A 12,037-nucleotide genomic window follows, 5' to 3' on the forward strand; every position below is an offset into this window, starting at 1 on the left:
TTAATCTGGATTTTTTTAAAAATCCAAATAAAATGGAGTTTAAAAGATTATTTGGATTTACCAGGATTATCCGATTATGAAGACAGTAGTAGGGTTTGTGTATATTTTAGTCCTTAATAACAGATTATGTAGTGGACATTTCATGGGGTAGAGGGCAGGACATTTAAGTAGGTCCTTTATCAGAATTTTCCCAAATAGCACAATTTTGGTTTTGAGAGGTTTTTATGTTCTCTAATTGGCTGTTTATTTGCAGATGGAACAAGAGGCTGAAAGGCGCCGACAGCCACAAATTAAACAGGAGCCAGAATCTGAGGAAGAAGAGGAGGAAAAGCCAGAAAAAGAGGAAAAAAAGGAAGAACCAGAGGAAGAGGAGGAGGAACCGGAACAGAAGCCTTGCCTTAAACCAACTCTACGACCCATCAGCTCTGCCCCATCTGTTTCATCTGCTAGTGGCAATGCAACCCCTAACACCCCTGGTGATGAATCTCCCTGTGGCATCATCATCCCTCATGAAAACTCGCCTGATCAGCAACAGCCAGAGGAGCATAGGCCTAAAATAGGACTTAGCCTCAAATTGGGCAAGTTGGCATTTCATTTAAATTTTCCTTGAGGGTTTGGAGAGAGAAGAAACATAGGAAGTTGAGAAGCAATTCAATTTTCCAAATTATATTGTAGATTTGGGAGCAAAACCGAGCAACTTGATATGCTAAATTGCCAATACCTAGGATGCTCTTCCTGCTCACAGATATCTTAAAATATTAGCTAATTTGTCTAAAATCTGGGCAGAAGAAAACAGGTTTGGCATGCTAAATGAGTGGTTTCCTAAAGAGTGCTCTGCTAGTGAGCTGATAATACTTTGCACTTACAGGTCTTCCGACAAAAGATATTTTAAGCATCAGACCAAAAGCCCATTGAAATCTGTTCATTGACTTCAGTAGGCTCTGGTCTGAAATGCTTTACAAACATTTATTCATAACACCCTTTACAAAGACCATAAAAATAAGGGATAGAGAGGCTGACTTTTCCAGAGCAGCACAGTAAACTGGTGACAATCCAGAATAGAACAAGAGTCTTGACTCCCATTTTCTCTGCTCTGAGCACTAGAGAACAATTTTTATATCCCTGTTCCTTATTTAGGGGTGTGAATTTTACTGTGAAGACAAACAAAACTACCTTCAGTAGTAAATTGCAAATATTTTATTATTCTCTCCTGCCTTTTTTGTAGGTGCCTGCAATAGTCCGAGCCAGCCCAATGCTGTGAAGAGAAAGAAGCTCCCCGTGGACAGTGTGTTCAATAAATTTGAGGATGAAGACAGTGATGATGTGCCCCGGAAAAGGAAATTGGTCCCCTTGGATTATGGTGAAGAAGATAAAGGCTCCTCCAAGGGCAATGTCAATACAGAAGAAAAGCGCAAACATATTAAGAGTCTTATTGAGAAAATTCCCACGGCCAAACCAGAGCTCTTTGCTTATCCTCTTGATTGGTCTATTGTGGATTCAGTGAGTAACCGTTCCTGTAATTTAAAAAAAATAAAGCTAATTTTGATCGGAAAGCATAATCTGCCAAGTGATGCACCATGGTATTCACTAAAAGACAAAACATTTGTCACCATGAGTCAGATCAATAGCGCTGACTCGAATCAAACATGACAGCTGATGCTGTACTTCCTGTCCACAGATAGCATCTACTCTGCATCATGCCATGCCTGCTTATTTTAGCTCCTGGGCCTCTCCCCAACTGATGATGCAAGTTACAGAATGGTTTTATGATAGGACCAAAAGTCCACTAGAAACTTACAAAACTTTTGATTTAAACCATAGGTGAGAATTAGGGACATTTAATTTACTGTGTCACAAGGTCCCTAAGCAATAGCTTTTGATTTCTAACAAGTTCTAACAAGTTTTTTTTGCAGAAAACTGGTCTGCATGTGTGTTGGGCAGGTATTAATTGAATTAAAATATTGATCTGACATTTATATAATGTTGGATCTTTCACTAGCTATTTGTGTGTTAGATCCTCTACATCACTGTTAGTAGCTGGCTTCTGGGTACTACTGATGGTCAGTAAGGATGATAAGTCTGACGTAAATGGTGTTCTCTTTCCTTTTCAGACATTAATGGAACGTCGAATTAGACCATGGATCAACAAGAAAATAATAGAATATATTGGTGAAGAAGAAGCCACACTAGTTGATTTTGTTTGTTCAAAGGTTAATATAATTTTCCTCCCAATAACTTTCTAAACATCTGGGTTTTTTTTCCAGTTTAAAAGACAATGGCCGGAGAATAACCGTTTGAAAATACTACCAGTTTGCAATGTTGACCAGCAGCAAGCAGCCAACACTGATTTAGTGCATGTACCCAATTACAAGACAGCTCCTTTAATACTTACTTACTCGTAGTATGCATATATCCAAGGCTCTTTGCAGTCTGGTGCACACTTAACTGGATTTCTGTAGTGAGACCCTCCAGGGCAGCAGATGAGATTTTGCAGAAACTTCAGATGAATTAAAAAAGAGATGTTTATATAATTAATAATCAGTATGTTATTCCTGTTCACTTTCATACTTAATTCAGTTTTTTACCTTGCCCCATAGGTCTCAATTTTTAGTGTTTTATTGAAAATCCATAACTATTAGAAGTTCTTGGAGGGAAGCGGGAGGTTTTGCTTTTTTGGTTCAGAAGACTTTTGACATCTGAGAGAAATGTGGGAGACACTTTGGGAGTGTGGAATAAGCACATTAGGTGGATATAAAATGAATGTATTTGAAATATTTAACCATGGTGATATTGGTATTTGCATAGTTAGATTTCAAATTTAGTAGATCATTGAAATGAATGTGGCAGTTGATACTTGCAACAGCTTTGGAACAAGCTGTTTGCAGATTCAGGCAGAGACCACTGGACTGATTTTACATTTGGTTCACTTTTTTTAAAAAGGTTTCTTTACAGCCACAGGGCTAGAAACATTTATTTTTTTTTAAATAAAAGCCTGGCTTCTGGAGCACAGTTCTGATAGGAGGTATTAATTTTAGCAGAGTTTTAATTTATTTGTTTAAACTTTATTAAATTTTATATATAATGCCACCCTTTCCTGGAAAAGGACTTTGAGCTCTGAAAAACAATTTCAAATATGTTAAAATAAATCCATTCAAATCTCTAACAAATAAAACAAAGTGATGGGGGATGATTGATACCCACCCACTCACTATTCTCCCCCTATCCTCTCCCAGTAGCAGATCCAGGTTGGAGGAGGGGGAATTCCTTCCCCCTCACTCCCCAAATTAGCACAGCCAGGCTCGAAGTGTAGGAGCAGTTAGTTGAATGAGTCCCTTGTGGCTTGTTGGAGCTAGTCAGTGCTGGTGCTTGTCCCACATGTTGACCTTGATACTAACACTACTGTGAAAGTAGATGCAGTCTTTAAGAATTTTTAACTTGCTGTGGAGAAACAGTGGGCTGCTCGCTATAGCAATTTCAAATTTAGGTTCATTTTTCAGAGATCTTTAATATGAGTATAGTTCTTTGGTTCTCAGTTTGTAGACTGAAAACCATTTATTTGTTTCAGGTTATGGCTCATAGTTCACCGCAGAGCATATTGGACGATGTTGCCATGGTAAGCTGAAATTGAATATCAATTATCTTCTATTTTTCCCCCCTCATGCTTCCCCCTGGCCCATTCATACCTTTCAATTCAGATGGGTTGGTTTTGTTGCCTCGTATACATTATGTAGAAGCTAATAATTACAAACTCAGAATTTCTAACTTTGAATTTTTTTGAATCTCTGCCAGCATTCATCAGTTATGGACTCTCTCTGCAGCAGTTTGGGTATAGCAATTGACAGCAAACTTAGGATGAAGTTTGATACACTATGATAGCATTATGCAGTCATTGGTGATGGACTTTCTTAATTGGGATAGTGTAGTATGTTTAATGTTCAGAAGGAAACTGGAAATGGATGTACATTTCCAAAATAGTCATCTTTTAGGTTTTACATACCTCAAATCAGTCCACTTACAAGTAGACTGGCTCCACATCCTTGCCTTTATGATTTGACACATGTAAAATCTAAAACTGCAAATTTCTTTGGTACTGGAGAGAAGGGTTTTGTTCCTTTGGTGGAAAAGGTATCTTGTCAAGCATGCACAAGTCAACTTCTTCCTCCTGGAGAAAGCACCTAGGCAGTTCATATTTGTTTGTTAAACTAATAACAGTATTGATGCTAGGCAAAATTCATACTGTTTGTTGTTTAGATTGTGATAGAGCCCAAAATATGCTAGGCACTTTCTAAATATAGAGAAATACATGGTTTCTACCTGTGTAGATTCTAGATAGGCAAGCTGTGTTAAGAAATAAGTACAGCATACAAGCAAAGTGATCACTGGGGGATGGGAGGGATCACATCTTCAGTTGCATCTTAGTTTGGGATTTTTAAGTTACACATGAAATTCCCCACCCCTAACCACCTCCTACAGTTCAGCTCCATTACAGAGATGGGAGAGGCAAATGCAACTGCAAGCTTCACTATGCCCTCCCAACATTGTCTTCCCCTTCCACATAAATAACAGTTCATTCATAAGATAGATAAAGGAAAAGATAAATAGATGACTTAGCTAGTTTCTTGTAGGTGTTGCAGAAGAAGTGAATCTTCAGAAGGGATTTAAAGGAGAGGGTGGTGGCCATGTGAGTCACCTCAGGAAGGGCATCCTATGGAAGGATAGGGAGCAGCATGGAATAAATTATGAGGCAGTTGGAGGAGCAGACAAACAGCATCAAGGTGATGCAATGGGGCAACAAATGCATGGGAGAGTAAGTAGGAAGGGGCAGAGTTACATAGGGGATGATTTTGAGAAACTTGAGGTTTGATGTGGTGAAACAGATCCACTGGAAGAATCCAAAGAAGCAATAGGGAGGTCAGATTCTGACCTTACTGGCTGTGTTTTGTTCACATTAAAAGGGGGCAGGTGGGATGTGGGGAAGACCAGACCGCAGGTGGCTGTAGTACTCAAATTGGGACTAATGCTTTACACAGAGAAGAAAGCTTGAGTTTTGGGCATATTGTGTAGGAAAAAGGAAGAGCTGGCAGTGACCTCCAGATTGCAGATCTCTGTGTTAGGGAGGATAGCTGCATGGTCACTTGTGCTGGAGAATGGGATAAGAGGATAACACAACACTGCTTTGCAGTTCAGCCTGTTGGATCGTTGTCATGCAGTCATGTTTCTGAAACTTAAAATTGCTCAGTTGCTATTCTGTAAAACAACTGTTGATGGTGGAAGGAGTGGTTGGGGACCATGATGCACGGATATTTAATAGTGATAGAACACACAGTGTGAAAGAGAGGTTCCAATACGAACTATCTGTGCCACTGCTTGTATAGCTTGCAGAGAGAACCCTTAGTCACAAAATTTGGATCCAGATTACAACATTTCCAAATTTCAGAGGGAGGCTCAGAAAAACATATATTTTGGTTTGGCCCATCCTAAAGATATAGGAGTCAGCCACAAAGTTTAGATATGGATCAGAACTTTTGACACTTCCACTCCCATCCTCCCAAACTTTAGGGTTCACATCCAGAGTTTCAGTTGGCCCTATCCCTAATTTGTGAATAAAATATAGCCTTCCCTAGATGACTAAATGTAGCACTGATTACTTGGAGTTATAATAAAAATAAGTACATACGACATGAAGTCAACTTAATGAAATAAGATACCTTGGGTTCACTTCACTTTCAAACTAAAATATGTGAAGTGATTGCAATCTGCTTGTGCAAATCAGAGGACCCTAGCCATACTTGTTAAACTTTATATAATGCATTACTGAAAAATTCAAAAGCTTTTTAGTTTTGCGTACTAGGATCATATCACCCACCATTTGACAATAATACATACAACTTTTTCCAGGAACAACTTAATATTGCTGCTTAATGATGGAAAATAACTTTATAACTCAATTTATTTTGCTCCCCAGACGTTTCTTTCCTATGAACACTACCAAAGTAATAAGTCTTTCTGCTAAGTTTAACTGTAGTGTCACTACCTAGAAACCCACCATAACCTAATATATATTTTTCCCCCACCTGTAGGTACTAGATGAAGAAGCGGAAGTGTTTATAGTCAAAATGTGGAGGCTATTGATATACGAAACAGAAGCCAAGAAAATCGGTCTAGTGAAGTAAAGCACTCTCCTTGCTTTTAGGGTTCCATTTGTTTTTGTTTTCCTTTTCCATCATTCAAGAACTTTGAATTTTCTCTGTCCTCGGAGACACTTGTGAGACCTGTATTTTTTTATGTAGAAAATGTGAAAAAAAATTGTCCTCTGCTCTGTTGAGGCCACTCTGCCCCCTCTCGGTTATGGTTATATGAATCCTGCATTGGTTCTCTTTATAATTCACCAGGTACAATTATTGGTATGTTTTATAAGATGCAGCTACTGTACAAGTCTCTGGTGATCTTGTTCGGCAAATCTGTTCCTTGTAAATATTAAAAAGACTCCCTTGTTTTGCAAAACATTTGCACTTAATGTGGAACTATATCATACAGACCAAGATAATTGATTTTACTGAAAGTGTATCATCCTCTCTCTCTCCCCCCCCCTTTAATTTAAAGAACGATCATAATAGGATTGAAATTAGAATTGTAAAAATAGAATAAGTGGATGGAGCGACTTTCTTGGCTTTCACAGTATGCGTGTGAGCGTGCCTGCGACTGTTGATTTGTCCCCCCCATCTGACTTAGGGAGAGGAGTGGCCTTAAGCTTTTCATTGTATGTGAACCTGCAGGAAAAATGGTGGTGGTTTGCCAATTTAGAATTCCTTGTGAAACTGGCCAGAATCCCTCCTGCAGATGCTCAACCTTCCCATAAAGGGAGTAGATTGCAGGATGCTTCTTATTCTGTTATGTTGACGACAGGACTTCAGTGAGCACTATTTAATGCTTTTTTACCTCAGATGTTTTGTGCACGATTATTTCATTTTAGCCCTTCTCTGCTAGCCCTTCCTACCTCCAAAAATCTGATTTTTAAGAAATTACTTTTAAAACACCTTTTTTTAGAATTTAGCAGAGAAATTAATATGCCAGTTTAGGACATTTTGGGAAAGAAAAGGTTGAAGGATATAATTAACCATAGCCGTTTATAAAACTAAATCATACTTTTTCAAACAATGTAGAAGTCTGTTTTTATGTCTACTATCAAACCAGCCCTGGTTTTGTTTTCCTTCTTTTTTTGTACTGTAAGCAGTCTGTATAGTCATTGAAAGAGGGTGATATTTTCCTGCCTTGTCTGTATGGGATTTTTATAAACAAGCTGATGCGGTATAAATGATGAGATGTACTGTACACTGCATTTTTTATCTCATACCCAGGTAAAAAGGCACTGATGATGTGCGATGAGCCGTCTTGATTGCAGGATGAACGTTTTCCAGGGAGCAAAACAAAATCTCAAACATTTTTAATTTTTAAACACAATTCTTAATAGCAAACAAATTAAGTACAGCTGTTCAAGTATCTGTGTAACTGTATTTAACTGAAGGATACAGGTTGACCTGTTTAGAAAGCATAACTGTGACCTTGAGTTATTAGATTCTTGCATCTTAAGAGGACATTTGAAAACACTGTTCTTAACAAATGGGATCGTGTAAAGGTTCCGCCATGTAAATATTTCAAATATTAAAAATGTATATATTTGATTTGGGGGCTCAAATTCTTTTGGAGTGTCATACAGCATGCCATTTTATTGAACATATCTGTTCCGGGTCAGGAACCAGAACAAATGTCCACAGAGGCTTTTTAACTCCTCTATATAGGCTTAACGGAAGAGTGCAGATGTGGTCCAACTCCTAACTTGCCCTTTTTCATCCCTTTGAGTTTGTATGTTTAAAGTGTGCTTTTCTTTATTTGGGTTGAGATCTAATATTATTTTATGTTGTGGTTTAGTTTGGGTTTTGGTTTTTTGCACACACCCACGCACACTCCAACCTCCTCCAGACTAGTTTTTGCTCAACGTGTGTGACTGCTGCTTGATACTACCCCAATGGCACCCTTTTCCCCTCCTCCACCACCTTCTTCGTGGGCTCTTCCAGATGCTGATGAAATTTGATGCTATGAACTCCAGGGTGGGAGTGAAGAGAGAAGGGGGGGAAGGAGAGCTGGTTGAACTTAAAAATTCAAGGCCTTATTTGTTCCCTCTAATACAGTCTTCCCATCTCTGTCCCTAATGGTATTGTAGCAGAGCAAGTTGAACTGATCTTTAATGCCAAGCAAATGTCACTGAGACACAAACTGCTCTCCGCACTTGGTATTTTGCTCAACACCCCAACAGATTATGAAACTGAAGCTAGATCTCTGCTTAGCAGAACACACTCAGCCAGTAGGATTGCTCTACATACCTGCCTATTAAATGATAATGAATTTGATGAATGCTTGTGCACTTGCTTCCTAGAGAAACTGAGTTGAATGAAGATCTGGGTGGACAAGACTTTGGTAAAATTTAAATTGGAATGTTAAGCAAATATGGATTGGTTGGGTAAATAGTACTTAAGTGTGTAAATTATTGGATTAGTGATTTATTTGGAAATTGGTTTTAAGGAAGTTGAGAATTTATATCACTCATTTATGTTTGGTAGTGAGTGCACAAGATTGGATATCTGCAGGTTCATAACTGATTCCCCCCCCCCCCCCCCTTTTCAGAATGCAACACTGACTGTAAAGTTTTTATGCTAGTGTTGCCTGTTTCTTGTTGCACATGTTACTTAAGTTATTAATGTGGTTTACCATTGAGACTAGTTTTACTGAGCTGTTTTCCACCCACTTAGAGGATGATTCTAGTTTTTGTGAATATACAAAGATCAATATCCTCTAGGATGTTCTCTGGTTATGGTTGTGTTGTGCTTATGAACTTAAGTCTTTTCCCCTTGGATTCCTGTAAACATATTTATTAAAACAATCAGTTAGTGTTTGAAAACTTATATTTCTGATGTTTCTAGGCTTTTTAAATCTCAAAGCATTACATGGAATTGACGTCACTAGTATACAGAAAAGGAAGAAATGCTATTTGCTGGAATGGATTTCAGAATAAAGTAATCCCTAATAGCGCTGCAGAATTCTTAATATAGAATGTCTCTTCCTTAAGTGTTTTTTTCTTTCAACATACAAGAACAGGGTTATTTCAAAATACAGTTAGAAAAGAGTTGCTACAGTTGATTGTGTAAACTATTTTGAGAGACAAGGTGGGTGAGGTAATATCTTTTATTGGACTGACTTCTGTTGGTGAGAGAGACAAGCTTTCAAGCTTACTCAGAGCTCTTCTTCACCTTGCCCACCTTCTCTCTCTAATATCTTGGGACCAACATGACTACAGCGCATAAACTATTTTGATGCATATTTGACATTCTCTGACCATTCTAAATTATTTTATTCTCTGAACATGTGGAAACTTGGGCTTGTTGAATACATACTATTGACATGTCAGTACAGTGAGGAAGTGGATTAACTATATATTGGTCATGAGATCTTTTGGTTAACTGTCCCATAAACTTTGGTGGAAATTTGGTGTGGTGTGCTATAACAGCACATAAAGTACTTTTGTTCTTATTATGGGATACATTTCACTGTGGTACAAATTAAAGGAAAAATATGTATCTGTTTTGGAAGCAATAAGGGGCGCTAGTCATGGATCAGGGCCCCATTGTGCAGGGCACTACAATTTAACTTTGGTTTAAAAACAAAACAAACAAAAAAACCATACAGATGCTCTGAATATCCTGAGAATAACCCAGCAGCATTAATACCAATATACAAATATAGCACAATTTCCCTTGAAATATCAGGTTCATATTCCCACTGATGAGTGTTGCACCACCAGGTGGTGCCTAACAGTAGAACCTTCTTCAAATGTAGTGCCTATTAGAGCACACATGTGCCCCCTCCTACGCCTTCCCTTAGCATTTCCGAGAGGGAGGCTATATAAGGGGGCACTGCACCCACTACCACCTCAGTTCCTTCCAACTGCTGCACCAGACAGAAGTTCTTAGTATAGCTTTTAATATTAAGGTAGTTTTAGGTATAGATAGTTAGGACACTACCAAATTCACGGCCATGAAAAACGTGTCAGGGACTATGAAACCTGGTCTTCCCCGTGAAATCTGGTCTTTTGTGTGCTTTTACTCTATACTGTACAGATTTCATGGGGGAGACCAGCGTTTTTCAAATTGGGGGCCCTGACCCAAAAGGAAGTTGCAGGGGGGTTGCAAGGTTATTTTAGGGGTTGGGGGGGGTCACGGTGTTACCACCCTTACTAAGCTGGGCAGCCGGAAAGCAGTGGCTGTTGGCTGGGTGCCCAGCTCTGAAGACAGTGCCCCACCAGCAGCGGCACAGAAGTAAGGGTGGCAACATACCATACCATGTCATCCTTAGTTCTGTGCTGCTGCTGGCAGCAGTTCTGCCTTTAGAGCTGCGCTCCTGGCCAGCAGCCGCCACACTCCAGCTGGCCAGCTCTGAAGGCAGTGCCACCAACAGCAGCAACGCAGAAGTAAGGATAGCAGTACCCCAACCCCCTCTACAATAACCTTTCAATCCTCCTCCTCTTCCTCCCCCCCAAAAACTACTTTTTGGGTTAGGACCCCTACAATTACAACACTGAAAATTCAGATTTAAATAGCTGAAATCATGAAATTTATTATTTTTAAAATCCGATGACTGTGAAATTGGTAAGGCCCTTTAGATAGTACATATGGTTGGGTCCAGTGATGGTGGAACAGCAGAAGCAGTAGCTGGGCTTCATGAGATGTGCCTCATTCCCAGCTGCCTTCCTACTCTCTTTTCGGGTGTACTGCTTACCAGATTTTTCACACCCAGAGCATGCAAGAACTGGCGGAACAGACTAAAACTGCTGCTTTAAGAAGCTCTTGCTGCTTACACTGTCTTGTTCTGAAGGTTCATGGGATCCAAAGACCAAGAGCCCTGTTTCAGCTCTGGTTACTTCCATATAGCAAGGCTAACTTGTGTAAGGGTTCCAGGTTGTTGGGATCTTTGTCGGTCCTGATCCTTTGACTAAAGCTTTCAAGGCTTCAAAGGCACCGTTGGTAGAAAAGAGCTGACTGCCTGCTAAGGAACCTAGAGCCATCTCAGTTCCAACTGTATTGGCTCTGAAAAAGGTGAGGGTGAATGTGGCTAGCGTTAGCAGTGCAAGATCCTAAATGTCCACCTTATTGGAGCCACCCAATTCTGACATAGCCTCTGTGCTTCTGATTTTGAAACCCAGATCGGTTCTGGGTTCCACTTCAAAGTCCAAAGTTGTGGACCTGTGTATTTCTCTGGTCTGATACTCTCCAGGCTTATGGCACCAGTTCCATCCTCCACTCCTGTTCCAGGACTATCCTCAGATCCAAAGAGGATATTAACAGTGGTGACTGATGTGCACCTTCTTTTGTTTGAGTGTTCCTTAGATCTGACACGAAGTTGGTGATGAAGAAGAAACAATCTGCTGCTACTTCTGAAAAGAGACTAAATTTCCTCTGCTTTTCTCCTTTCTCCAGATCCATCTATGCCACCACTTTCTAAGACTCGTATGGGATCTCTAGGGAGATCTTTCTTACCTTTTATCTCTCTCCACCATATGGTTCCATTGCTGTCTCTGGTGTGGTTCATAATGGATCTGAGGTTGGGTCCTACTTAAGAGGAGGACAAAGGAAGAATTAAGAAACCTGATTCATCCTGGGGCATGCCCCATGATCCTTTTGCTCCTCCTGTGTGTTTCTGAATCTCCGCTACTGGAGATTGGCAATTGTGGTCTTCATGAATTTTTGGATCATTTATGGATGGAGAGATGTTGGTGTTTCATCTGATATGGATCCAGTTAACAGTCCTCAGATCTAGTTCCTCTGGACCCATTGGCAGCTTCGACAGTTGTACCTGATATGCTTTCCGAAGAAGAGGATAAGGAGACTACTCCCTTTTTTTGAGCAGGAACAAATGGATATCTATATTGAATGTGATTTGTCACCTGATGAGCACGTGAGTGTAGCTTCTGCTTTCTCCCTTTCGG

The 12,037-nt window shown here is 39.7% G+C and overlaps 1 protein-coding gene across 2 annotated transcripts in view; it reads left to right on the plus strand.

The window, feature by feature from the left end:
* The window catches only part of RBM25 (RNA binding motif protein 25), a 40,175-nt gene extending 32,493 nt beyond the window's left edge, over nucleotides 1–7,682 (plus strand). For both annotated transcript variants that reach the window (XM_084629900.1, XM_084629901.1), the window contains 5 exons: nucleotides 254–578; nucleotides 1,226–1,500; nucleotides 2,112–2,210; nucleotides 3,566–3,613; nucleotides 6,081–7,682. In XM_084629900.1, the coding sequence (XP_084486026.1) occupies nucleotides 254–578; nucleotides 1,226–1,500; nucleotides 2,112–2,210; nucleotides 3,566–3,613; nucleotides 6,081–6,173 (840 nt within the window). In that variant the 3' untranslated portion in view covers nucleotides 6,174–7,682. The remainder of the gene's footprint in view (nucleotides 1–253; nucleotides 579–1,225; nucleotides 1,501–2,111; nucleotides 2,211–3,565; nucleotides 3,614–6,080) is intronic.
* The last annotated feature ends 4,355 nt before the right edge of the window (nucleotides 7,683–12,037 follow it).

Source organism: Lepidochelys olivacea, assembly GCF_965140295.1.
Source record: "Lepidochelys olivacea isolate rLepOli2 genome assembly, chromosome: 6".
Lineage (NCBI taxonomy): Eukaryota > Metazoa > Chordata > Testudines > Cheloniidae > Lepidochelys > Lepidochelys olivacea.